Raw genomic sequence first — 27,065 nt, forward strand, 5'->3', positions numbered from 1 at the left:
TCAAGGAGAGGCTGACTGCGGGGGCAGGGGGAGGGACACAGTGCTGGTCCCTGGGGGTTTCACTTCTTGCCAGCTCAATGCCTGTCTGCCCAGGGGAAGCCTGCCCCCTCCCCTTGGGGAGGTCCTCCTAAGACCCTTTCCCTACAGCATGACCCAGGGAGGTCGACAAGGCTACAACAGGGATCCTGAAAGCAATGTGGACCCAAGGGCTAGGTCACATTTCAGTCCTGTGACTACCAAGGTCAGGCTGCAGAAGGCAAGGAGCACAGGGAAGTGATGACGTTTCGCTACAAAGCCCCACAGGACTGCAGGGACCTGACCCTGCAGAGGACCCCACTGTCAAGGAAGAAGTGGGGCTCATCCCAACCTTGTACTCCTCGAGAGAGCCTAATACCACGAAGATCTCAAGAAGCTGGTGAGGGGCCAGCCACCCCAGGAGAAGGGATGCTATGCCTGGGGCTGCTGGGAGAATAGGGTGCGGGGGGGCTCTTCCTGGATACCAGAGGGGCCCCAGAGAGGTCCCCAAGGGTGCAGAGATGCAAAGCAGATCTCGGGTGTTCTGGGCCCCCTCGGGGTGCATGCAGGGCCCCAGGGCTTCTGTGGGAGGCCCTGGGTGTACTGGCAGCAGGCTGGCGAGGCTGGCGAGGAGTGAGGAGAGCCGCAGGGGGCTCTAGAGGGGCAGGACATGGGGACGGGGGGTGGGGGGCAGAAGCTGCAGCTAGGCGGTGCCGAGCGTGGCTCGATGTGGGGAACCCAGAAGCCGTGGGGATCGAGGAGCGGCAGCGGCCACCCCACGGGGCGGTGAGGGGACATGGTTTGGATCCCCTGTCCAGGAAGCAATGGCCCGGCCGAAGCCCCGTCCGCCTGCCCGCCCCCGCCCGCCCAGCCGAGGAGCTCCCTTACCTATTGAGCTGAGGAGAGGCTTGTCTCGACAACACTGCCCAGATAGCTGAGATCAATCAGAAACAAAGCAGTTATCAACACCGGCCGGGGGGGGCACCGCCCACGCACACCCAGAGGGAAGCAGGGAGGGGCACAGCGAGCACCGGACAGGCGAGGCCGGAGCGTGGGGGAGGGAGGAGGAGAGAGACGGAGACCCAGACACGATGGAAGGAAGCAGATGAGCTGAGCGCGCACGAAGCACAGAGACAGGGCGGCCGCGGCACCTCCCGCGCACAGGCGGCGGCTGCGGCTCCTCCACCTCCCTGCGCCCTAAGCCCCGCACCCCCTTCCTCGGCCGGCCCCGGAGCAGCCCGCGGTGGGGCTGGGGGTGGGAGGTGACCTTGTACTTCCAGGTACCAGGGAGGGTGGGGGACGGGGCAGGGGGAGGGCGCTGGGCTCCCTCCTCCCCGACCACCTCCCATCCTGCCTTCCACCAGGCCAGCCTCCTCTGGAACTCTCTGCTCCCTCCACAGGCGGCTACATCAAGAAGAGAGACCAAAGGACGGAGCCAGAGAGAGAGAAAGAGAGAGAGAGAAGAGGGCGGGGGGACGGGGTATCCGGGGGCACTACAGAGGCGTGGCCGGCTCTTCCGAACCCAAAGACGATGGTGAGGAAGGAAGATAGGAGAGAGAAAGACTGACTGGAGAAGGAAGGAGGGGCAGGGGGAGGAGGAGGGGGGACGGCAGGGGAGAAGGATGAGAGAAGAAGAGGCACAGACAGGTGTCCAGGCTCTGGTACCTGGAATACCAGCTGCTACAGTTTAGAGAGTGCTCTCTCAGGCGGGCTGGTCGCGGGAGCTTGTCTGTCTCTCTGCAGCTTCCTGCGAGGTATACAGGTGGGGGTGGGGGACGTGTCCTGCACATGGTCACAAGGCCTGACACTTTTCTCCGGGCCTCCAGGAGAGGCTGAGGAGGGGGCTGGAGTCCGGCGCTCACTAGGGCTGCTAAGGGCCAGGAGTTTGGGAACAGGAGGCCCCTGGCCTGGTGGTCTGGAGAAGTCAGGCTCCGGGGTCCTGCTTAGCAAGGAGGAGGGGCCAGGGAAGAAAAGGAGGCTAGACACGAGGTGTGTGGGCAACCCCCAGGACCCCTGCCCGATGCCAGGACCGCAGGGACTCGGAGAGCCGTCAACTCCAAGAGGGACGGGGTCCACCCCCGCAAGGGCACTCGCTGTGATCCGCCGCTCCCTGGTAGGTGGTGCGCCCGCTGAGAGCTCAGGGCTTGCTGGAGAAGATGCCTCGTGCTCCCGGCAGGGCACCTGGGCAGGTGGGCCCGCTGCACCCCAGCGACTGCACCCTGCCCATGCCGCGGCGGCCAGAACTCCTCTCCCGAGGGATGCCGGTGCAGCATGTCCGCACAAGCCCTGTCGCCGGGCGGATGGACGGGGTGGAGGGCAGGGCGAGGCGGGTGGGGGAAGGAAGTTGACCAGGTGCGGGTGGCGGAAGAGGCGGCGCACTCACCCTGAAGTAGGTAACGTGGGTGGTGGGGGCTCTGGTCGGAGCAATTCCTCCCCCGTCCTTCGAGGGGAGGGCGTCTGTCCAAACACGTCCAAGCTGTCCCCAGGCCCAGCAGGGGCGGGGCCGGGTGGAGGGGAAGGGTAGCCGGTGGCCAGAGTGGTGAAGCCCATGGCGGGCCGGTAGCTGGGACTCCCACTGCGGCTGCTCTGGGAGGGGGAGCCTGTGGACGGCGTAGACTTTCGAGAAAAGCTGACTGCAGCCGGCGGCTGCAGGGTGATCTCTGACATCTCTGCCTGCTGCAGGAGGCCCGGGCGAGGCCGGGCACGGGCGGCGAGCTCAGGGGAGCCAGTGCGGGAGCTGAGGGGGCTTTGGGTCAGAGGTGAGAGCCGGGAGGGCTGTAGCACCACTTGATGTAAACTGGGCTCGGCGCGCCTGGCCTGCCGAGGGCTAGGCCGGGGCCGGGGCTGGGGCTCATACCACCGGGTGTCCAGGCCAAATGTGCTGGGGCCGCCGTGCGCCCCCGGCTCAGCCGGCTCGGGGTAAGGCAGCACAGGTATGCCCATGCCTTGGCTTGTATGTCGCAGCTGCCCTTGGCTTACCAGAGGTTGCATAGGTCTGTCCTGCCACTTGGCGGCGGGGGGCGCTGGGACAGGGCCCCTGCCGGGCGACTTGCCTGCCCAACCCTTCGGTGCCTCCAGAGACAGGATGCCCGGGTAGGCCGCGGGCACCTGCAGGGAGGTGGGGGGCAGTCCTCGGGGGAGGCCGGCCTTGGGCTGCAGACTCTCGGGCACATCACAGGGTGGCAGCTGGTGGGGGAACATCATCGCTGGGGTCTCCAGCCCCCCGAAGGGGAATTCTGGCCGGCCCCAGGGCTCAGGGGAGCGCCCTCCTGTAGGTGTCTGAGTCAAGGGCAGCGTGCTGTTGGATGCATTCTCTCCATTCTCCTCGGGGATGGTGGGGTGGCCAAAGGGCCCCTCGGTGGGCAGGGGCGGGGACGACATGACGGAGCTCAGGGGGCTGCCCACTTCTGGCACGTAGAACGGGGGCGGCTCCACCTCCCCAGGGCTGCTGCTGCTGAGGTACCCATAATACTGGCCATGGTGGAAGGGCCGGGGGGCAGGGGGCCGGGCCTGGCCTGTGGCCTGAAGCCGACCTTCCAGGCCACCGGGGCCCTCCAGCCCGCGGGGCTGGAACCGAGGGCTGTATGCTGGTGGTGGCAGGTAGGACTCCTGGCTGGATGACAGAGGGGTGAGCTGGGACTTCAGGGCGGCCACAGATGTGGGCACCAGTGGGTCCTCGTTCTCCTCGTCCGACTGGCGGAACTCGGGGTACATGTCCGTCTCCTCGGCGAAGGGGAAGCCCTCGATGCGCCTGCTCTTCAGCGAGGGCTCCATCTCGGCAGGGTCCATCACGAAGCGGCCGTCAGGGCCTCTGCTGATGAGCTCGATGGGCGTGGTGGCCTCTGCCTCGGCCTCTGCCTTGGCCACGCTGTACTTCTTGCTGCTGATGGCCCGCTTGGTCTTCTTGTACAGCGACAGCTCCTTCTCGCGGGTGGGGCTCAGCATCCTCTTGGCCGCGGGCTGGCCCTGGTCGTCGGAGGATTCTGATGGCGCTCGGAGCGTGCGGATGCTCTCGGGGCTCACCTTGCCAGAGGACAAGCTGCAAGGAGGAGCAAGAGCCAGGAGGGGATGAGGTGGGGCAGTGTGCTGGCCAGGACTTCCTTTCCCTCTCTCGGCAACCACCCAGCACCCAGGATCCTCACGCTCAAGAAAACTGGCTGCGTATCGTGGTGTGAAATGCTTTGGCCAACTCTCCACCGTCTGGACGTGAATCCTCCTTTTTTTTTTTAAAGACGGGGTCTTGCTATGTTGCCCAGACTGGTCTTGAACTCCTGGCCTCAAGCAATCCTCCTGCCTCAGCCTCCCAAAGTGCCAGGATTACAGGTGTGAGCCGCCGCGCCCGGCCCCCCCATCATCCGTCTTTCCAGTGAACACCCGCCTCTTCACTTTTGTGCTGGCCTGCCCCCTCTCTGCTGTGCTCTAAGCACACCTCCAGCTTCATTCCCCTCTTTTCAAGACAAGCAAGCTCACTTTAATATCAACTTAAGCAACACATATTAAGAAGGCAAATCTGCTAGGGTGGGAAAACACTAAAGAAATACATTCCAAGGCTGAAGAGAAACTGATTACTGGCTAATTTGGATCATCTGCACTGCCACTCCCTCTACCAGCATGGACAACTTACAGTTAACACACAGGTCAATCAAGAAGAAATGGCTTAGAAACACTGAGATGGGGCTGGGCAAGTACAATTAACGCACAGGTCAATCAAGAAGAAATGGCTTAGAAACACTGACATGGGGCTGGGTAAGGCGAGCGGTCTACCTACGCGCCCCCTGCCATGAACAGCACAATTCTCCCAGGATCAGAGACACTTACGGAGACTCCAGGCTCTTCCTGCAGTGGGTGATGGAGAGTGGAGGGTCTGGAAGGAAAGAGAAGGGGAGAGGCTGCTGAGGCCAAGCCAGCAACCACGCAGCACGCTCATCTGCAGAGGCTGACAGGGCCAGAGCACCACCGCACAGGGAAGGAGCTGCTCACAGTGGGCATCTTTGGCCCCTGCCTTCATGCTAGCTTGGGCCCCAGCAGCCTCTCCCCACCACCCCTGCTTCTTACCCCCACTTTCAAATCAAGTCTCACTGGCAGCTCTACCCACAAGATCTCAATGTCCCTATTTCCAAGGGGGGCCATGCTAAAAATGGTCCACCTCTCTTGATGGGGGGCATTTGAAACCGGGCCAGGGAGAGCAAGGGAAGGGGACAGACACTCACCTTTTTTGCGCTTGAGCTTACGCTTGCGCTGCTTGTTGACAAAGCAGGCAGCCAGGGTGCTGAACAGGATGGCAGCTGCCAAGAAGCAGATGGTAGCTACGATTCCCGCCAGCACAGGCCGCGCCAGCCCGTCCTCGGTCAGGTCCGGCTGCGGGAAGATGTCTGCAGGGAGGGTGGGGAGCACTCATGAGCCCATCCTTCCCCGGGACCTCACCTGCTCCGACCTTCAGTCCCCAAGTGTTTCACCCTGCCTTTGTAGAACAGACAGTGTCAAGGCTTGGGCTCCAAGCTGAACTCTAGCACTGAAGAGGTTTGGATGGCGTCACGAAGAGGAAGAAGAGAGGAGAGTGTACAGAAGTCAATCTCTCCAAAGGGTGTAAAGAAGAAAACATCTATGCCTGTCCCCATGGGGATAATGACTTCGAGAGTAATCTATACTTATCTAGGGTTTTGCCTTCTGCAAAGCACCTTCATGCACATTATCAGCTCTTCTCATGTTAACCCCATGAGCTACACAGAGCACACATACTGTTCTCATTCTCTAAATGAAAGAGCTCTGATCCGCTGAGTTAGAGAGACCTGCTTACATGGATATTGCCATCAGTGCCCAAACCAGAACGCAGCTGCCTGCTCCCAGTCTGGGATTTCCTGCCTCACACCAGTGTCTCTACAAAAGGAGAGCCCAGGTGTGAAGGCAACTTGAGGATAAAATACGACTGCAGGAAGAGGCATTATTACTACAAAATTCAGATCCTCTCCCCTTCTAGTACAGGCATGCAACGTCCTGAAGATTCACATCCTGGTCATCTCAGGTATGGAAGTACCCTAGAGCTGGCAGGGACAGCAGAGATGGAGCCAAATCTCTCGTTTCACCATAAGGAGCTGAACGTCCTCCTTTCCTCCCCAAGTCTACAGAGCTCGTTATGACCGAGCCAAGACTAGACCCCAGCCTACCATCTTATACTCATAGGAAAGTTGTGTCGGTAAGTGCCACTGCTTAGGTTCAGCAAAGGCAGAATCGATAGATTGTAATGTATTTGGCCAGAATTCATTGCTGCATCGATAATAATAATGGATAAAAATAATCCAGATGATGCTGATTGTCTGAGGGGAAAATGAAAGCTACAGCCTTTGGAAATGGGGGACCTAATACAGGGAATGCTGAGGCTGCTGCCTCCTCCTTCCCCTGTGTGGAAGTGTCTGACAAGGCACATTTCCTGCCAGGAGCTGGCATAGAGCTACTGGGCACAGAATGGTCAGGGGTGGGCCCACACAACACCCCTTCTTCAGCTCCAGCCTTGGATGCAAGCTCTCATCCCTGTTCCTCCAATTCTGAGTCTATTCCCCAGAGAGAAGTCAAGAAAGACTGTGGGTTCTGCTACCTGTAGGACACAACCTTTTTTTTTTTAAAGCCCATTGGTGCCTAATGTATAAAGCAGAAATTGCACTCCACACCTGCCCCTGCTCTCGTGCTCCCTGCAGTGTGCCCACACCAGCACTTCCCCAACTCTACAAGTCCTGCTGCATGAGCTCCTCAGATGAGGTCGCTGTCACCTGGTCCCAGGGGTCTCTGGGTGAGCGGTGCCCAAGGAAATGATGCCATCACTTGCTTAGAAGCAAGAGCCTTTTCCCATACCAAGGACACCCCTTCACTGGCGGAGGAACCTGCTATGTCTCAGGAACTATAGCTGGAGAGAAGATGTGTAGAAATGGGACCAGGAACAAGAGAAAGAAAGATAAATGGAGAAAATGCTAGGGAATTGGCTTTATTTAGCCTTAAAAATCTAGAGAGAGGAAGGAAGGGAGGAAAACACCAAACGACAATTTTCCAAATAAAACCCACATAATTATAAAGAAGTCTATCACAAGCATTTGATAAACATGGTTGACCTGTTGTTTCCTCTGATTCACAGCCCCTCCCCGACAAGAGGAAACTGAAAATGTACAGCAAATAGCACTTCAATCAAGTCCTTTTTGACTACTGTAATGAGAAGATTAGTTGAATTTCTTTCTGTGGCTGTCTTATACAAGTGTCAGAAACTCAGCTTCTGAGCTTCACGAAATAGCATGCATCATGGAAATATGGGGCTGGTGGGCTTAAGAAAGGCTACGACTTGCGCAGCTGCAACCAGGCACCTCCTTAGTTTCCAATCCAGCTTCTCCTCGTGGAGTAGCCATTTCACAAAATGACCCCCATGCAGCTCTGGGGCTTATGTCCCTATAGTTGCAAGAGCACCCTCAACCCAAAATACCTGTGCTGGAGACGCCGGCGATGTTGCTGGGCTCGCTGATCAGATCCTGCATGACGGCCAGAACCCGGAACTCGTACCACGTGTCCTGCAGCCCCAGGGACAATACCCAGTCAGCTGAGGGACCTGAGATGACCACTGTCCCCACAAACACTCATCCTGCACACAGCCTTGCAAAGGGCAAGGCGCCCAAAGCACGGGAGGACTGCTAAGTGTCTAATGCTAAGCGATGGTAGCACTGGCCAATTGCTGTGGTGTAAACACTCTTACAACGGCTGACTTCCAAGCTACGAACGTGAGGTCACCAAAAGCGTTGGGAAGAGATATGTACAACAGGCTCTCCAGGGCCACTGGGAGCCGACTCCAGCAACCACTATTAATAAATAAGTGTCCAGGAAGGAAGACAGAAAGATAGATGAGACTGTATCTTAGGAAACCAGCTGCTTCCTCTCCCCAGCTAGATATCCAAGTCTAACGGGGCTACTGGAAAAACAGATAATGCACTTTCCTCCAGGAGCTCTAAATTACTGGAGAAGGGGTTCTTCCCTGGACACACCTAGAAGAGAATTCTTCTTGGAACTTCTCTGCCCACCCCAGGTTAGGCTCAGCAAGGGCTGGGGTCAGTGCTCTGATTACGCCTGCTGGCCTCTCAGCCTGCCCTGCCCAGCTTGTGGCGGTGCTGGGACCCTCAGTAGAACACAGGTCCCCGCTGCCCCAGAGCTGGCCCCGAGCCTGTGGGCCATGATCTGAGGAGTCCAGGCCTTGGTAGCGAGTCTGGGAGAATCCAGGACCAGTGGTGAGGAGGTACAGGATGTGGCTGGCCTCACACACCCAAAGTTGGTCACTCAAAGCTTCCAGTGCCTCTAGAGTCTTGTCGCTTCCCGGATTTGGGAAGCAGCAGCAAGGAAGAGCAAAGCCCTCACCTGTGACAGATCCTTGGCAAAGAACTCTCCTTCGGTGCCGGGGATGCCATCGTCAAGCAACTCCCAGCGCTCTGCGACACGGAACTCCATGATGTAGCGGTCGATGGGAAAGCTGTGGTTGGCAGGCGGAAGCCAGGACAGGAGCACACCCTGCTGAGTCCGATTGGCTATGAGGCACCTCGGTGGGGTGACCAGCACCAGGGGTTCTGGAGTTGTAATAGGGAATGCTGCGGCGGGGGAAGGAGAAGAACCACAGCACATCAGCGAGGCCCAGGGCGGCCACCGCACCCCCACACTCCTGTGCACATGTCAGGGCCCAGAGGCAAGCAGAGTCAGGGCCCGGGGCCCAGGGCTTCAGGGTTCTGCCTTCAGAGTACGTCTAAACATACATGAGGGAATCGTGTACTGCAAAAGGGAAGAGAAATGGGAACTATGGGGAAGGAGGAATAATTAAATGTCATCAAAGTATCTCCTGTGCTCTTCCAGGGAGCTAGGGATATCTTCTTTCTCACAGCACAGCAGTCACTCTTTCCATTCCCTTCTTGGCCGGGGTTTGGGGGTCAACACAAGGCCCCACAGAGGTGCCAAGGACTGGGGGTGAGCATCCCAGACTGCTGTCCACCTTGGCGGCCGCTCAGGAGCGGATTCTGGGAAAGGGGCTGGAGTCGCACCACCTACACCACCTAGGAAAAGCCTGTTCACAGTGGCCCTTTCTCTGGCTCCAGAGCAGAGCAAACACAACTGTGGCCAGGCAGGGAGGAGTATGAGGCTGCCTCCAGGAAGGTGGCCTGGAAGACACTGCAGCGGGAGGCAGCCACATGCCTACCGCCCAGTGAGGCTGGGGCCAGAGGCAAGAACCGGCAGGCGCTGCCAAGGAGGGAGGATGCCCAATCTCCCCTGAAAGCAAACATGTGGCCTGACAAGGAAAGAGAAAATTCTAAGTGTCTTTCTTCCACCTGAAAAAGCAACAGGAATTCGGCCAACGGCACTCTGATGCAGGACCAGCAAACCCCACAGAGACCACAACAAATCCTCACGGGGAGATCAGACGGCACGGCTCTGTGGAGCACTCAGCAAGGTACCGGCACACAGGAGACCGACTGCTAGCTGCCTGGGCCACCGCCCCCACCACCTCTACAACCCCCGCTCCCAACATCCCACCCCGGGCCCTCACCTAAAGTGTTCACAGTGACCACCTCACTGAAGGCGCTGGTTCCCAGCTTGTTCTGGGCCAGGACGCTGAACTGGTACGCTGTCTCAGGCTCCAGGGTGTCCACCAGCAGCCAGCTGGGTCCTGGCGGCACTGGCAAGGACAGCCAGTCATGGGGCCCAAACTGTGCCCGCTTCATCCTGGCCAAAAGAGAGAGACAGGATAGGGGACGAGGGGCGGGGTGGGTCACACTGGAGAGAAGAGGGTGCATGCAGGGTGCTCAGGGAGAAGGCACTGGTGGGCCTGGCGTTCCCAGGTTCAAGGGCAAGAAGAGGGCATAGCCCAGAGTGGATGCCCTACCCAGCTTTGGCTGTGCCAATCCTCCTGATGCCGGGTCACCAACCACAGCTGGCACCTTTTCTACCAAAGGGGCCTTTAGGTGCAAGTCGTGCTCAGGACACTGGTCAGATGGATTACCAGCTGCATTGTGGGAGAATCCCACCCTGGTCACAACCCTAAGAACAAGCTCTGCCTTGGGAGAGTAAGGCTCTGGGGTGTGGGGATAAGCGGCTCAACAGTGGCAGGACGAGGGAAGGAGCCCAGGACCTGGCTGCACACACCCCCAGGGACAGCTGAAGTAGGGCCTCGGGTAACCCACAGGGCTCATTCATCCAATCAGACTGGAGTCACCTGAGATGTCCAGGGTATAAGACCATAATGACCAGGGGTTTCCCCACAGGGGGGCCAGGATCCCTAAGGCCGTAAGGGTTGGAAGAAGGTCACGCTATGCATGGAGAGTAGGAAGACGGGGCCGAGGGTGTTCCCTTGTTCCACAGGCTCCCAACTCCCAGCAAAGCCGGCGGGCTATGAGTGCAGTGCTGCCACGTCACCACAGGGAGGAGACATGGTCCTGTGGGACTGGCCCTCTCCTTGCAGCCCTGAGCTGTAACCTGGTGGGTGCCCTCCAGGATCCACTCCCGGGTCCCGGCTCACTACCGTGCACGCCCAGGAGGGTGAGCTGAGGCAGCGGAAAGCAGAACAAAAAGAAGCCGGCGCCAAACGTCGGAGTCAGTGCACAGAGTTAGAGGCAGGCAGAAAGAAAGGAGACCTCCCCAACCTCGGCCCCGCCCTTCCCTGGCCCAGGCAACAAAGCAGCGAGGAGCCACGTGTGGAAAAGCAGTGCAGATGAGCAGCAGCGTGGAGCAGCACCGCAAGCAGCAGGGGAGCCCCAATCTACGCCTGAGCCCCCCATCGTATGCCCAGACCTCCCACCCAGGCATCTCCAAAGACAGCTTGACCACACCAAATGTCCCACCCTGGACACCTAGGCGCTGAGCAGCACCAGTCTCGCAGCAGCCACCGGGCAGGCTGGTTAGGGCCCCCACGCTGCTGCGGGAGGAACAGAGTAAGGGGACGGGAGGTGAGCTGCTGCAACCCCATCATCTAGGTGCAGTTCTCCAATCAGAATCAAGACACCCAGGACACTCCGCCCGGGAAGCAGCCACCGAACCAACATGATGGGAGACAAGAGCGGGTGCCCCTCTCAACTTCCCTCACTGCTGAGACGTGGATAAAGGGGTCTCCCTGAACCCCCTGAGCTGCCCCAGGCGCCTGCCTTTTCCCCCTCCCCAGGCTCGAGTTGAGCCTGGCTAGAGAGACACCTGCAGGTGAGACAGGTCTAAAAGAAGGCACTGAGGGGCTCGCCCTCCCAGCTCAAGGTTGTCACCCCGGGGGCAGGGCAGGTGGCTGCCACTCTTACTCAAACAGGAGTGTAGGGAGGGGCAGCCTTTGGGGGTGGGAGGAGTCAGCTAGGCTTCCTTCTTCTCCCTTCCTGTGCCTCCTGCCCTCACCCGGCTTGGCACATTTTTGAGATCCGTATCTACCCTAAGGTTTGCGCAAAGATCTCAAATGACCGCATCTGGCTAAACTGACAACAGAGGAATGAAAACAATCGAGAAACACATGGTCCTAGAGAGAAAATGCAGGGGCTGACCCCAAGGCTGGGAAGTGAGCATCACCTCTCCACACCAGTTTCTGTGGCCACTGGGGAAGAGACAGAATAAAAACTAGACTACAGGAGGTGGGGAGGGTGAACACGTACAAATCATAGTGAGAAAGAACCAGTAAGACCTGGTGTTTGCCAGCACAACAGGATTACAAGCAACAATAATGTATCATACATTCTTAAATCACTATGAGTATAATTGGATTGTTGGAACACAAAGGACAAATGTTTGAGGGGTGGATACCCCTTTACCCTGATGCGATTATTACACACTCCATGCCTATATCAAAATATCTCATGTACCCCATACCTACAAATGTATGTACCATGTACCCACAAAAATTACAAATACAAAAATACAAAAAAAATTAGTCTAAAAGCTAGACTCTACACTTAAGGCTGGGCAATTTCACAAAGCCCTTGAAGGGCAGGAGTCTCTTCCAGGCTCCAGAGGAATCCAGAGGATGAAGCAGGACGCAAAACGAGGCAGCACATGAGCAGGGAGAGGGCACAGAGAGGCCCAGACCCCTCAGGCCACAGGGACACAGCCATGCCCAGAGTCCCTTCGGACCCCTCCCGTCACCCACAAGGACCTCGTCACTGTCTCAACCCACCTCAGTCTGTGCAGGGCTGGCAGGCCAGGAACTGCAGCCTCCTCCTACCTCCCCCCACCCGGGGTAGCCTGCAGGAAGACGGGGGAGGGGAGAAGCAGAGAGCAAAGCATGCCGGGGTGACTCACAGAGGTCCGTACCAAACTGAGAATGTCTGCTCGTAGCCTCCATCATAGGCTGGTTCCCAGGACACGTTGGCAGTTGTCATGGAGACCTGGACCCGGACACTGCCCGGGGCATGGGGGCTGGTGCCTGGAGATCAAGTGGAGACCTCTCAGACTGAAAAGAACTCAGCCACGTGGCTGGGTGCCCACCGTCTGGCTGTGGGGAACCTGAGAGGCTGAAGCGCATGGCAGCGGAGCACAATACTGCAAGTGAAGGGATGGGGGCGACGGGGATGCTCTCAGGCGCCGACTCCCCTGACCCTGCTTGTTAGTGGGGTTGGAGCAGGAAGCCTGTCCCACTGTGCGGTCTAGTCCAACTAGGAGATCACATAGCATCAGGAATGGGTCCAACAGAAACCAGAGCCCTCCTCGTCCTGGCCCAAATCCTGTGCTTCTCTGGTGAGCACAGAAACACTCTCTCCTAAGGTGGCAGGCACGGCCACAGAGCCCCTCCCGTAAGGTTCTCTGGCCTCAGAAGACAACTCCGTCCCACCCCAATGCTCGCATGTGGGCAGCACAGCACAGCAGTTAGGAGCCCCATCCTGGCTTCGATTCCCGGACCCACTACTTCTTAGTGATGTGACGCCGGAGAAAGCATTCGGGCCACGGCAACCTCTGCTTCGAGGAACATACACTAGAGAAACCCTAGCTCGCACCTCCCGAGTTGTGAAGGACGAGCTGTGCAGACCACTTGGAACAGAACCTAAAACTGGTGGTAAAGGCTCAAAAAGCATTGGCTGTGACTGTGATTATAGCCGTCAGGACCCAGAAGGACAGGCTGAGAGGGTCCAGGCGAAGGTCCTGGGACACGCGCTTCGGGCAATCGGAAACAGGAACGCCCAGACACAGAACCCCAGAAACTTCCTCCTGCCCAGCCTCCGCACGCCAGGCCTGGCCTGCAGGTCTCAGCTCTGCCCTCATCTGAGATGCTGCACAGTCCCCGTCTCCCTCATTCCAGCCCTCCAGCTCTCCCTAAGGCCCTTAAACTCAAGGCTCTGCAGTCCCTGCCAGCCACACAGCCGCCTCTTTCCCTCAGGTGGGCTGCTGTGGACATCAGGCCTGTCCCTAGAAAGACCTCCCCGAGGACAGGAGCCACGCTGCCCTTCCCCGACAGAGCCCACGGGGGCAAAGGCTGCAGGTGCTGGACGCGGAGTTCAGGGCTGGACTGACTTAGGAAGGATGCCCGCAGAGTGCAGCAGCCACCAGGGGACGCTCCCAGCGTCCAGCACCCCGCCCCCAGCCAGCCTGCTCTGTCCCCGCCGCCCGGCCCAGCCTTGCCGGCCACGTACCGATGACGGTGAGGTGGGTGCTGGCAGTGATGCTCGTGACCACGTTGGTGGCGACACATTCCCACTCCCCGTGGTCCTCCTTACTCAGGGCACGGAACTGCAGGCTCCCACTGGGCAGGGCACTGTGCTTGCTTCTGCTGGGCTTCCCTACCTTGGTGAACAAGGGGCAGGGAAGAGGGTGGGAACAGAAATGGGGGTTAGGAGAGAAGCCCGAAGCAGATGGGGAGGACGCGCCTGAGACCCCGGCCCGCCCACGCTGCCCTCCTCCCGAGTGCCTGCCGCTCTTCAGGGTCAGCTCACTGCTCGGCATCTAGCCTGGTCAGGGCAGGTCCAGAATAGAACTGCTCGCTGGGCCCTCACACCTCCCCTCAGCCCCGGGGCTCGCTGGGCCCTCACACCTCCCCACAGCCCGGGGCTCGCTGTGTCCTCACACCTCCCCGCAGCCCCGGGGCTCCCTGGGCCCTCACACCTCCCCGCAGCCCCAGGGCTCGCTGGGTCCTCACACCCTCCCGCAGCCCAGCGCTCGCTGTGCCCTCACACCCCCCCTCAGCCCGGGGCTCACTGGGCCCTCACACCTCCCCTCAGCCCCGGGGCTCGCTGTGTCCTCACACCTCCCCGCAGCCCCGGGGCTCGCTGTGCCCTCACACCTCCCCTCAGCCCTGGGGCTCGCTGTGTCCTCACACCCTCCCGCAGCCCGGGGCTCGCTGTGTCCTCACACTTCCCCTCAGTCCGGGGCTCGCTGTGTCCTCACACCTCCCCACAGCCCGGGGCTCGCTGGGCCCTCACACCTCCCCTCAGCCCCAGGGCTTGCTGTGCCCTCACACCTCCCCTCAGCCCCGGGGCTCGCTGTGTCCTCATACCCTCCCGCAGCCCGGGGCTCGCTGTGTCCTCACACTTCCCCTCAGTCCGGGGCTCGCTGTGTCCTCACACCTCCCCTCAGCCCGGGGCTCACTGTGTCCTCACACCTCCCCTCAGCCCCGGGGCTCACTGTGTCCTCACACCTCCCCTCAGCCCCGGGGCTCACTGTGTCCTCACACCTCCCCTCAGCCCCGGGGCTCACTGGGCCCTCACACCTCCCCTCAGCCCCGGGGCTCGCTGTGTCCTCACACCTCCCGCAGCCCGGGGCTCTCTGGGCCCTCACACCTCCCCGCAGCCCGGGGCTCGCTGTGTCCTCACACTTCCCCTCAGTCCGGGGCTCGCTGTGTCCTCACACCTCCCCACAGCCCGGGGCTCGCTGGGCCCTCACACCTCCCCTCAGCCCCAGGGCTTGCTGTGCCCTCACACCTCCCCTCAGCCCCGGGGCTCGCTGTGTCCTCATACCCTCCCGCAGCCCGGGGCTCGCTGTGTCCTCACACTTCCCCTCAGTCCGGGGCTCGCTGTGTCCTCACACCTCCCCTCAGCCCGGGGCTCACTGTGTCCTCACACCTCCCCTCAGCCCCGGGGCTCACTGTGTCCTCACACCTCCCCTCAGCCCCGGGGCTCACTGGGCCCTCACACCTCCCCTCAGCCCCGGGGCTCGCTGTGTCCTCACACCTCCCGCAGCCCGGGGCTCTCTGGGCCCTCACACCTCCCCGCAGCCCGGGGCTCGCTGTGTCCTCACACCTCCCCTCAGCCCCGGGGCTCACTGGGTCCTCACACCCCCCCGCAGCCCGGGGCTCGCTGTGTCCTCACACCCCCCCGCAGCCCGGGGCTCACTGGGCCCTCACACCTCCCCGCAGCCCCGGGGCTCACTGGGTCCTCACACCTCCCCGCAGCCCGGGGCTCGCTGTGTCCTCACACCCCCCCGCAGCCCGGGGCTCACTGGGCCCTCACACCTCCCCGCAGCCCGGGGCTCACTGGGCCCTCACACCTCCCCGCAGCCCGGGGCTCACTGGGCCCTCACACCTCCCCTCAGCCCGGGGCTCACTGGGCCCTCACACCTCCCCGCAGCCCGGGGCTCACTGGGCCCTCACACCTCCCCGCAGCCCGGGGCTCACTGGGCCCTCACACGTCCCCGCAGCCCGGGACTCGCTGGGCCCTCACACCTCCCCGCAGCCCGGGGCTCACTGGGCCCTCACACGTCCCCGCAGCCCGGGACTCGCTGGGCCCTCACACCTCCCCGCAGCCCGGGGCTCGCTGGGCCCTCACACCTCCCCGCAGCCCGGGGCTCACTGGGCCCTCACACCTCCCCTCAGCCCGGGGCTCGCTGTGTCCTCACACCTCCCCTCAGCCCCGGGGCTCGCTGGGCCCTCACACCTCCCCGCAGGCCGGGGCTCGCTGTGTCTTCATACCCACCCTCAGCCCGGGGCTCACTGGGCCCTCACACCTCCCCTCAGCCCGGGGCTCGCTGTGTCCTCACACCCCCCCTCAGCCCCGGGGCTCACTGGGCCCTCACACCTCCCCTCAGCCCGGGGCTCACTGGGCCCTCACACCCCCCCTCAGCCCCGGGGCTCGCTGTGCCCTCACACCCCCCCTCAGCCCTGGGGCTCGCTGTGTCCTCACACCCCCGCCGCAGCCCGGGGCTCGCTGGGCCCTCACACCTCCCCTCAGCCCCGGGGCTCGCTGGGTCCTCACACCTCCCCACAGCCCGGGGCTCGCTGTGTCCTCACACCCCCCCGCAGCCCGGGGCTCACTGGGCCCTCACACCTCCCCGCAGCCCCGGGGCTCACTGGGTCCTCACACCTCCCCGCAGCCCAGGGCTCGCTGTGTCCTCACACCCCCCCGCAGCCCAGGGCTCACTGGGCCCTCACACCTCCCCGCAGCCCGGGGCTCACTGGGCCCTCACACCTCCCCGCAGCCCCGGGGCTCACTGGGCCCTCACACCTCCCCTCAGCCCGGGGCTCGCTGTGTCCTCACACCTCCCCTCAGCCCCGGGGCTCGCTGGGCCCTCACACCTCCCCGCAGTCCGGGACTCGCTGGGCCCTCACACCTCCCCGCAGCCCGGGGCTCGCTGGGCCCTCACACCTCCCCGCAGGCCGGGGCTCGCTGGGCCCTCACACGTCCCCGCAGCCCGGGACTCGCTGGGCCCTCACACCTCCCCGCAGCCCGGGGCTCGCTGGGCCCTCACACCTCCCCGCAGCCCGGGGCTCACTGGGCCCTCACACCTCCCCTCAGCCCGGGGCTCGCTGTGTCCTCACACCTCCCCTCAGCCCCGGGGCTCGCTGGGCCCTCACACCTCCCCGCAGTCCGGGGCTCGCTGTGTCCTCATACCCACCCTCAGCCCAGGGCTCACTGGGCCCTCACACCTCCCCTCAGCCCGGGGCTCGCTGTGTCCTCACACCCCCCCTCAGCCCCGGGGCTCACTGGGCCCTCACACCTCCCCTCAGCCCGGGGCTCGCTGTGCCCTCACACCCCCCCTCAGCCCCGGGGCTTGCTGTGCCCTCACACTCCCCCTCAGCCCTGGGGCTCGCTGTGTCCTCACACCCCCGCCGCAGCCCGGGGCTCGCTGGGCCCTCACACCTCCCCGCAGCCCCGGGGCTCCCTGGGCCCTCACACCTCCCCGCAGACCCAGGGCTCCAGGGCCCAGGTACCTTTCTCCACGTGATGACAGGAAAGGGGTCCCCTGCAGCAGCACAGGGGATAAGCAGCTCCCGGCCGGCCTCCTGCCTGTACTCCCAGCCTGGTAGCACCGTGAAATAGGGGGGGTCCTGGGGAGGAAAGCACAGGCACCCTCGTGAGGCGGGGGATCCAGGTGCCCAGCTCATGGAGGCCGTCACAGCCCCGGGACCTCACCTTCAGGACAAGCCTCGCAGGGGCAGACTGGCCCATGGTCCCCAGGGTGTTGTAAGGCACACAGGTGTAAGTGCCAAGAGCCTCCTCTGTGGCCTCCTCAATTCGAATGGAGCCATCCTCCATCAGGGTCCAACCCAGGTTCTGCCAGACATAGACGATAGGGCAGGGAACGCTGGTCAGAGACTCCGTGCTCCATCCCAGGCTGGGTCCCAGCTGGGCCAGGCAGCATGCAGGATGGTACAGGAGCTCCAGCCTGGGGCGGACGGCACCCGCAGACCCCTACGGAAGCAGCTCTCTGTTTGCCCAGGGCTTTTGGAAGGGGCCAGGAGTCCTGGCAGAAATCCAGAGCCCAGAGGTGGCATCACAGTACTGGGGGGAGCCCTCACTCCAACCCTCAACATGCATCTCTCTAGCACCTTCTCAACCTGCAGGGGACGGCCGTCCTTGTTCCACTTGACCACGGTGGCCGGTGGTTCTGCGTCCACAGGGCAGCGGATGTAGCCATGGATCCCCACGGGCACGTAAATTACAGGGGGCATGTTGAGGACACGGGCTGGGTCTGCAGAGGAGGCGCAGGTGGGAGAGACAGACACAGGGAAGCCAGGTGAGAAGCCAGGCCGGAGGCAGCCCATGCACCAGCCCAGGTGCTCAGAACTTCTGTTCTGCGTGTCTGGAGGCACTCAAATGCACGTCCGAGCCTGCTCCAATCCTCAGTGCCCCTGTCATGCTTCTACCATGGACCTCACCCATTGAACGAGGTCCTCTCAATGTCCATTTCTCTCTGTTCCTAGACCCTGAGCCTCAAAGCCAGCATTTGCCCACACCCTTCCCCAACAGCTCCTTATCCCAAAGTCTCCTGAGCAACAAGCAGTCCCCGCCTCTACATCCGAAGTCAAAAGAAGAACACTATCGTAGGCTTAACCACAAAGGGGGTATTTTTCCTCCCCATTCTGCTGGTTGACCAGCCTTCCTTGGATTCACTTCCCCATCTGATTCTGCAGCTGAAATGCAGAATCAGGCCAGGTGCAGTGGCTCACACCTGTAATCTCAACACTGTGGGAGGCTGGGGTGGGAGGACTGCTTGAGGCTAGGAGTTTAAGACCAGCCTGGGCAATTTAGCGAGACTCCAACTCTACCAAAAAAATCTTTGAATGATCTGGGCATGGTGGCACACACCTGTAGTCCCAGGTACTCTCAAAGTTGAAGCGGGAGGATCACTTGAGCCCAAGAGTTTGAGTCTGCAGTAAGCCATGATGGCACCACTGCACTCCAACCTTGGTGACACAGCAGGACCCTGGCTCTCGGAGGAGCAACAAGAACCCCACACCTCTTGCGATGCAGGCTGAGTCACCTCCTCTCAGTACTCCCCTATTTCCCCTGAGGGCTACGGAGGAGAAGGATCCAGAACTAGGAAGGCAGTGAGGATGAATGAGCTGGTGTCTTTTAAGCATTTTGAGCTCTTCAGAGAACAGTGTTACATAAATACCAGGCCGAGTTATATATTTAGAATAGCTTCCTACTTTTGTATGGTAGAGGTTTTTTTTTTTTCCTCCAAGGTTTCCAAAGCGTTTATGAATGGGAAATACTCTGAACGCTGCTTTTTAGCAGAAATAAAAATCCTTGTCTCACCCACCTGTAAATCTCAACCCCCTGGATTTTCTTTGAAGACAGGAAGGAGGTAAAAAAGGACAAGGGGGAGTGGGTGGTGACGCTGGCGCCGGGGAGAGACAGGGAAAACCAAAACATGTCTCCAGAAAGACAGATGGCCTATGGCTTCGAGGAGGGGCCTTCGTCCTGGCCAGCTCGTCTTCCAAAGGCCACCTCCCGTTGGCTCCTCCTGCCCCACCATGGCCACCTCCGTGCCAGGTGGCACAGCCTGCGTCCAGCACAGAGGGACGGGGCGCACCTTTGTGGTGGACGGGTCTCTCCTTCCTGCAGTTCTTCCCCACCCCAGCACAGCTTGGGCACATCCTAAGTCATGTATGAATAACTTCTCGACTCGCTTTTTCCCGCTGCAGGTCTGGGGAGTGAGATCTGTTGTCCTGGGCCTCACGGCCCTCTAAAGCTTGGGCCTGGGAATACAGCACATCAAAAGTCCTTTAAGTGGCTGACGGCAGAAGCAGAGAGGCGATGCACTCCATGGAGAGGAAAGAGTGAGACTGCGAGGTTAGGGGTCCAATGGCGCTCAGCAGGCGCAGCGTGCTCCACCACCGCGACCAACAGTGGAATGTCCACATCCAGCTCTGGGCAGCAGTCGGACCAGCTCCACCTCCAGGGCCACCAGCCGTCCTCCACTTGTCCTCAGCTCGTACACTGACCCCGGTCTTGTCTCCAGACTGTTCCACTTCTCACCCCTGCCACTCCCTGTCGCTGGGTGTGAGCAATCCGCCCACACCAGCCGGGAAATGAGGGAGAGTCTGTTATCTACAGCAACAATGCCAGCCTTTGTTGCCTGAGTGACAGGGCCATCCACAAATCAAAAGGAAGATATTACTCCTCATTACTCATCCTTCTCTGTCTCAGGGCTCAGCTTGCCAGGGGGCGGGAAAGCAACTGGCTGCTCAGTATTAAAGATCAGCAAGCTGAATGGTGGTGCTTACACAAAAGCCCTCGAACGTCTGGGTGAGGAGCAGCTCATTCATCTGGATCTCCAGCCACCCAAGGGGAGAGGCCGCGGACGCCCGAGGGAGCAGGCGCAGGAGCTGGAGCACATCGCCCCCGACACAGACGCGGTGTGGAAAGGCAGGGAGTGAGGCTGGGAGAAACCTAACCCTGCATGGGCCTGGGCTATGCTCCATATGACACCTGAGAAAAGAGCGCCAGAGAGCAACTGGTTCTGGGCACAGAGGTGCAGGCCAGCCTTCAGCCCGAGGACCACCGTTCAGAAGGAACTGCTCGAAGGTGTCTTCCTGAGTGCAGCCTGCACTGAGCTGATGAGATGTACTGGCTGAACAGCGACGCCTGGCCAGCGAAGTAGGAGCTGCTCCACCCCAACTGTCCAGGGCCTCAGCCTCCTCTCCAGCCATCCCTCCTTCTTCTCTTATTAGTTCCTCCACCTACATGCCCCCAAATGATGCTTGGTCTTTGCTACCCTCCAGCCTACAGTCTGGCTAACACCAAAACCTTCTGGGAGCCCCACCACCCAGGCTCCCCCGCACCCCTACTCACACTGCACGGTCAGGTACGCCGAGGCGGAGGGGGAGCGCCCCAGGCTGTTGCTGGGCACACAGGTGTACTTCCCCGAGTCCTCCGGCTTCACCCGGAAGATGATCAGGGTCCCATCGATTAGGATGCGCACCCTCAGCTTCAGGTCGCTGCAAAGCGGCATGGGGACAAGGGGTTGGGCGAGCAGAAGGGGGTCTTGCCGCAGACACACAGTCACCGTCACTGCCCCAGATGTGGCATGGAGAGCCCGTGCCCCTGGCATCCCCAGGGCCCCTCCATGCAGACCCTGGCCTTGGCATGTGAGACACACGGACCAGACCGCCCACCTCCCCCAGCTCCAGGAGCCACGGGCAGCCTGCCCGTGCAATTTCTGCTCAGGGGCCCTGCCTGTGGGGGCTGGGGTGGCAACCTCATTGAAAAGTCAGAGCAGGGTGCTCACTTCTGAAAGTAGACGTTCTCGTCCTGCCAGTACCAGGTGTAGGTGAGGTTGCCCGGATACGCCTCTGCCCGGCAGGTGAGCAGAGCATCCTGGGAGATGTTGACGGTGATGTTCTCAGGAGGGGAGACGATGAAAGGGGGCCCTGGGGAGAGCAGGGAACAAACCCCACCTCGCCTGATCAGGGACGGCAGCAGCACCCAGGCCTCCTGGGAGCCCTCAGTGCCTCAGGAAGGGGTGCCCTGAACACTGCGATGGGGGCGGCTGTCATGGAGACACTTCCAGATGCTATCTGTGCTCAGGCATCCTGTCCACCACCCCTGCCCCCGCACCAGGCTCCCCAGACCAGCCACCACACACACACCCTTCCTGCCTGCCTTCTCCCAGCAGAGCCCGAGCCAGACATGCAGCAGGGAGAAAGGCAACTCTTTTCAAATCTAGAGCGAGGAATAGTCCAGTCTCAAGGAGTCAGGGCCGTGTGCTGCTCCCCAGCCAGAAATCAAGAGGGCAGCTGGGGGTGCAGGGGCCGAGGAGTAAGCAGAGGGTGAAAGTCCAGCAGTCCTGGTGCTGGCTGCACAGACAAAGGGGGCAGCGGCGACCAAGTCTCCCCTGAGAGGGAACAGCTTCCATCCAGGCTGCTGAGGGACCTCTGGCCCTGGCTGCTGCTCGGCACTCAGAGGCAGGAGGAGCATGCAGCCGCCACCAACCCCCCCAACCCCCGAGTTCCTCCAGGAGGCAGGGCTGGGGAGGCTAAGCCGGGGGCCGAGTTCAGCACAGGGTAGAGACCCCCTGACCGGGATGCTGCCCCATCCTGCACAGTTCCTGGCCCCTCTCTGGGGACTCTGGGGCTCCAGGCAGGGCAGACTGGCATCTCCCTGTGCTGACTATACAGACCCCAGCTCTGCCAAATGCCCACTGTGTTATTTAAATGTCTGGGGCTTGGATTGAGTTTCTATCTTTATTTATTGATGCCGTCACTAATGGATAGATGACCCGAGGGAGGTCTCCTCTCCCAGGGAGGTGGAGACATGGTAGAGATGCTATCTGAACAGAAGGAGAAACCAGAAACCCACACAGCAGGGGCCTCTCTGCCACGCCATGTGGTGCCTGGCCACGGCCTGTGGGCCTGGCCCTCTCCCAGGCAGCCGGTGCGGGAGCTCTGACCAGGGCAGCAGGCAGCACACAGGAGCCCCGCACAGGTCCTCATGGCCGCCTGCACCTCCACTAGCCCCAGCTGAGCTCTGGGAAAACGCCCTCCGTAGCTCAGCCGGGCTGGACATCCCCGCAGGAGCCCAGGGTTAAAGAGGCTGAGGAAATGGCTCCTACCTTGGACAAGCAGGTGGGTCGTGTGGACAGCCTCCCCCTGAATGCTGTACGCTCGGCAGGTGTAGGCACCTCTGTCCTCCCGACTGACCGATGTCACTGTCAGGCTGCCGTCACTCACCTGGCCCAAAACAGATGGAGCTCAGCACCCACGCTCACACCCACCGCTGCTACCCTCAAACAGGGAGATGCAGTCGGAGACACTAAGGTGGAGATGACCACAGGGACAGATGCATCTGGGGGACACGAAGGGCAGGTGCCCCCGTGCCCATCTCCCGCCAGCGACACAGAGACGCCTGCAGCTGAGCCAGGCTACAGCTTTCCAGCCTCCTCTGTGCTTGTGCCTGTAGCATCAGGGGTCGGCTGCAGTGGGAGGCTGCCCCGGGGAAACGGGGGAAGAGACCGCAGAGGCCCCAACCTAGAACCACACTCACCTGGTATTTCCCACTAGCACCGAGGAGCGTCCCCTCCTTGAGCCAGGTGACAATGGGCTTGGGGTTCCCAAAAGCTGTGCAGGTCATGGTGATACTACTACCCTCCTTGGCCTCGATGTACTGGGGGGGTGTTTCTGTAAAGGTGGGAGGGGCTGCAAAGGAGACCACAAAGATGAAGGACACGCCATCAGCCACATCGCTGCCCTGCAACAACAGTACCTGCCCCACACATCACCCTCACTGCGGCTCTGCGGAATGCAAGGACAAAGGAAGGAAGGTGGGGGTGGGAAAAACTTTCTGCCTACCAACATCACTGGCAGGGAGACCTGCATCCAAACTCAGGCTGGCTGGGTCCAAATTCTGTACTGTAGCTTATTCCCAGGTCACCAATGTTAACTGAGCATCTACTCTAGGGTGGCCCTTACAAACACTGCCTGCTCCCAGCTCCTCAGGCTTTGCTACCATCCTTCAGTCTTTCCCTTTATGATGATCCATGACACAAAGGAGCTCCTACTTCTTGAACCCCAGCTCAGCCAGGCCCCCGCGTTTCCAGGACACTTGCCGTCTGAGCCCTACCAAGACTTAACACAGATGCAGGCCAAGGCTACGCAGAACCTCATTTTCCCAGATTCTGCTGAGAAAATCATCCAGCTTCCTGCCTCTCTGGCTTCCATGGATGAAGGTGGACAGCCCACCTGAAGGCCACTCCCTTCTTCATTTTCCTCTGATCATGTCAGGTCATCTTCCCCCCTGCACTGGAGATTTGATTAAAACTCCATCCTGTTTGGGTAATCGGCTTTTCACAGACTCAGTCCCATTTGCCTGAGCTGCTTGTAGAAGCAATCCGGTCAATCTTAACCCCTTGGACTATCAGTTCCAGAGTCTTCTGAAATGGCAAGGAGGCCCCCAGTTCTGAACTCCAGCCCGGAGGCCCACGGCACTAGGCTGGCGCAGGTCAAGCTGAGCTCATCTCAAGGTACCTGAAGCTCAGAACCCAAGTTCAAGCACTAGCCTGCCACTTCTGGTAGGCTTGACAAGTTACTCAGCCTTTCTGGGTCTTACCTAAATACCTAACTCCCCTACCCTCCAGAAATGATGTGAGGAATAAACACGTAAAAAGGAGCTTGTAAAATGCACAAGTTGCCAGTACCACCGCCATCTCTATCAGCTCTTCAGGAGCCACCGAGGCATTCACGGGAAGCTTTGGGAGGGTCCCTCCTCCCCACACAGCCCTGCCCTGAGAACTAGTCAGAGCGCTATAGGATCTTGCCCTGCCTGTGGCACCAGCCTCCTCTCCCTCCCAGCGCACTCCAACCACACTGGCTGTCTTTGTCTTCCTCAAATGCACCAAGAACTTCTGACCTCAGGCCCTTTGCATGTGCGGCTCTACCTGCTTAGGACTACATACCTGGAGCTCACTCCTTTGGGTTATGCAAGTCTTTGCTAAAATGCTGCCTTACCTGGGCAGCCCATCCCATCTCAGATGGCACTTCCAGCATTCTCTATTCCCTGGTGCTGTTTCATTTTCTTCAAAGCACATATCACTTACAAGTCTGTCTCTCTCTGTGCGTTTACCTGTTTCTTACCTGTCCCCTTTATTAGGATGGTGGCTCCTTAAGAGCAGCCCCCTTTTGCGTAGGTCACCACATGCCCAGCTTTTAGCATAGTTCCTGGATGTAGTAGCCAAGGGCTCAGCAAACATTTGTTGAATGAACGAAAGAATGAAACAAACAAATGAGTGGTGTTCACACATACACAGACCTGCAGGCCAATATCAAAACACTTCTTAAGAGCTAGACCACTTTCATCTCTCATCTCCAAAGCCTGCAGCTCAGTGCGAGCGCAGCAGGGGCGCACGGAGGGTGGCCACTGAATGAATGCAGGAGCACGCGTCATCACATGCAAAAACATACACCTCGCACGTCCTCGCACGCGTCATCACATGCAAAAACATACACCTCGCACGTCCTCGCACGCGTCATCACATGCAGAAACATACACCTCGCACGTCCTCGCACGCGTCATCACATGCAGAAACATACACCTCGCACGTCCCCGCGCCTCATCACATGCAAAAACATACACCTCGCACGTCCCCGCACGCGCCATCACATGCAGAAACATACACCTCGCACGTCCCCGCACGCACCATCACATGCAGAAACATACACCTCGCACGTCCCCGCACGCGCCATCACATGCAGAAACATACACCTCGCACGTCCCCGCACGCGCCCTCACATGCAAAAACATACACCTCGCACGTCCCCGCACGCACCACCACATGCAGAAACATACACCTCGCACGTCCCCGCACGCGCCATCACATGCAGAAACATACACCTCGCACGTCCCCGCACGCGCCATCACATGCAGAAACATACACCTCGCACGTCCCCGCACGCGCCCTCACATGCAGAAACATACACCTCGCACGTCCCCGCACGCACCACCACATGCAGAAACATACACCTCGCACGTCCCCGCACGCACCACCACATGCAGAAACATACACCTCGCACGTCCCCGCACGCGCCATCACATGCAGAAACATACACCTCGCACGTCCCCGCACGCGCCATCACATGCAGAAACATACACCTCGCACGTCCCCGCACGAGCCATCACATGCAGAAACATACACCTCGCACGTCCCCGCACGCGTCATCACATGCAGAAACATACACCTCGCACGTCCCCGCACGCGCCCTCACATGCAGAAACATACACCTCGCACGTCCCCGCACGCGCCATCACATGCAGAAACATACACCTCGCACGTCCCCGCACGCGCCATCACATGCAGAAACATACACCTCGCACGTCCCCGCACGCACCCTCACATGCAAAAACATACACCTCGCACGTCCCCGCACGCACCCTCACATGCAGAAACATACACCTCGCACGTCCCCGCACGCGTCATCACATGCAGAAACATACACCTCGCACGTCCCCGCACGCGCCCTCACATGCAGAAACATACACCTCGCACGGCCCCGCACGCGCCATCACATGCAGAAACATACACCTCGCACGTCCCCGCACGCGCCCTCACATGCAGAAACATACACCTCGCACGTCCCCGCACGCGCCCTCACATGCAGAAACATACGCCTCGCACGTCCCCGCACGCGCCCTCACATGCAGAAACATACGCCTCGCACGTCCCCGCACGCGCCCTCACATGCAGAAACATACGCCTCGCACGTCCCCGCACGCGCCCTCACATGCAGAAACATACGCCTCGCACGTCCCCGCACGCGTCATCACATGCAAAAACATACGCCTCGCACGTCCCCGCACGCGCCCTCACATGCAGAAACATACGCCTCGCACGTCCCCGCACGCGCCACCACATGCAGAAACATACGCCTCGCACGTCCCCGCACGCGCCCTCACATGCAGAAACATACACCTCGCACGTCCCCGCACGCGCCACCACATGCAGAAACATACACCTCGCACGTCCCCGCACGCGCCACCACATGCAGAAACATACACCTCGCACGTCCCCGCACGCGCCCTCACATGCAGAAACATACACCTCGCACGTCCCCGCACGCGCCCTCACATGCAGAAACATACACCTCGCACGTCCCCGCACGCGCCCTCACATGCAGAAACATACACCTCGCACGTCCCCGCACGCGCCCTCACATGCAGAAACATACACCTCGCACGTCCCCGCACGCGCCCTCACATGCAGAAACATACACCTCGCACGTCCCCGCACGCGCCCTCACATGCAGAAACATACACCTCGCACGTCCCCGCACGCGCCCTCACATGCAGAAACATACACCTCGCACGTCCCCGCACGCGCCCTCACATGCAGAAACATACACCTCGCACGTCCCCGCACGCGCCCTCACATGCAGAAACATACACCTCGCACGTCCCCGCACGCGCCCTCACATGCAGAAACATACACCTCGCACGTCCCCGCACGCGCCCTCACATGCAGAAACATACACCTCGCACGTCCCCGCACGCGCCCTCACATGCAGAAACATACACCTCGCACGTCCCCGCACGCGCCCTCACATGCAGAAACATACACCTCGCACGTCCCCGCACGCGCCCTCACATGCAGAAACATACACCTCGCACGTCCCCGCACGCGCCCTCACATGCAGAAACATACACCTCGCACGTCGTCGCACGCACCATCACATGCAAAAACATACACCTCGCACGTCCCCGCACGCGCCATCACATGCAGAAACATACACCTCGCACGTCCCCGCACGCGCCCTCACATGCAGAAACATACACCTCGCACGTCGTCGCACGCACCATCACATGCAGAAACATACACCTCGCACGTCGTCGCACGCACCATCACATGCAAAAACATACACCTCGCACGTCCCCGCA

The 27,065-nt window shown here is 60.5% G+C and overlaps 1 protein-coding gene across 18 annotated transcripts in view; it reads right to left on the bottom strand.

The window, feature by feature from the left end:
- Nucleotides 1-27,065, bottom strand: part of IGSF9B (immunoglobulin superfamily member 9B) — a 64,559-nt gene that overhangs the window by 20,935 nt on the left and 16,559 nt on the right. For 7 of the 18 annotated variants that reach the window (XR_010147714.1, XR_010147715.1, XR_010147718.1 and 4 more), the window contains exons 4-19: nucleotides 22,686-22,837; nucleotides 22,255-22,372; nucleotides 20,932-21,073; nucleotides 20,496-20,641; nucleotides 17,744-17,886; nucleotides 17,328-17,468; nucleotides 17,126-17,242; nucleotides 13,617-13,767; nucleotides 12,292-12,415; nucleotides 9,572-9,747; nucleotides 8,398-8,624; nucleotides 7,478-7,562; nucleotides 5,226-5,387; nucleotides 4,834-4,879; nucleotides 2,399-4,054; nucleotides 904-949 (exon numbers count right to left, since the gene is read on the bottom strand). Coding sequence is in view for 12 of the 18 variants with exons in the window: in XM_054662866.2 (XP_054518841.1) it covers nucleotides 904-949; nucleotides 2,399-4,054; nucleotides 4,834-4,879; nucleotides 5,226-5,387; nucleotides 7,478-7,562; nucleotides 8,398-8,624; nucleotides 9,572-9,747; nucleotides 12,292-12,415; nucleotides 13,617-13,767; nucleotides 17,126-17,242; nucleotides 17,328-17,468; nucleotides 17,744-17,886; nucleotides 20,496-20,641; nucleotides 20,932-21,073; nucleotides 22,255-22,372; nucleotides 22,686-22,837 (3,632 nt within the window). In the remaining 6 variants the exon portion in view is untranslated. The other 11 variants (XM_016922322.4, XM_016922317.4, XM_016922319.4 and 8 more) reach the window with 7 other exon arrangements.

This window comes from Pan troglodytes, chromosome 9 (assembly GCF_028858775.2).
Source record: "Pan troglodytes isolate AG18354 chromosome 9, NHGRI_mPanTro3-v2.0_pri, whole genome shotgun sequence".
Taxonomy (NCBI): domain Eukaryota; kingdom Metazoa; phylum Chordata; class Mammalia; order Primates; family Hominidae; genus Pan; species Pan troglodytes.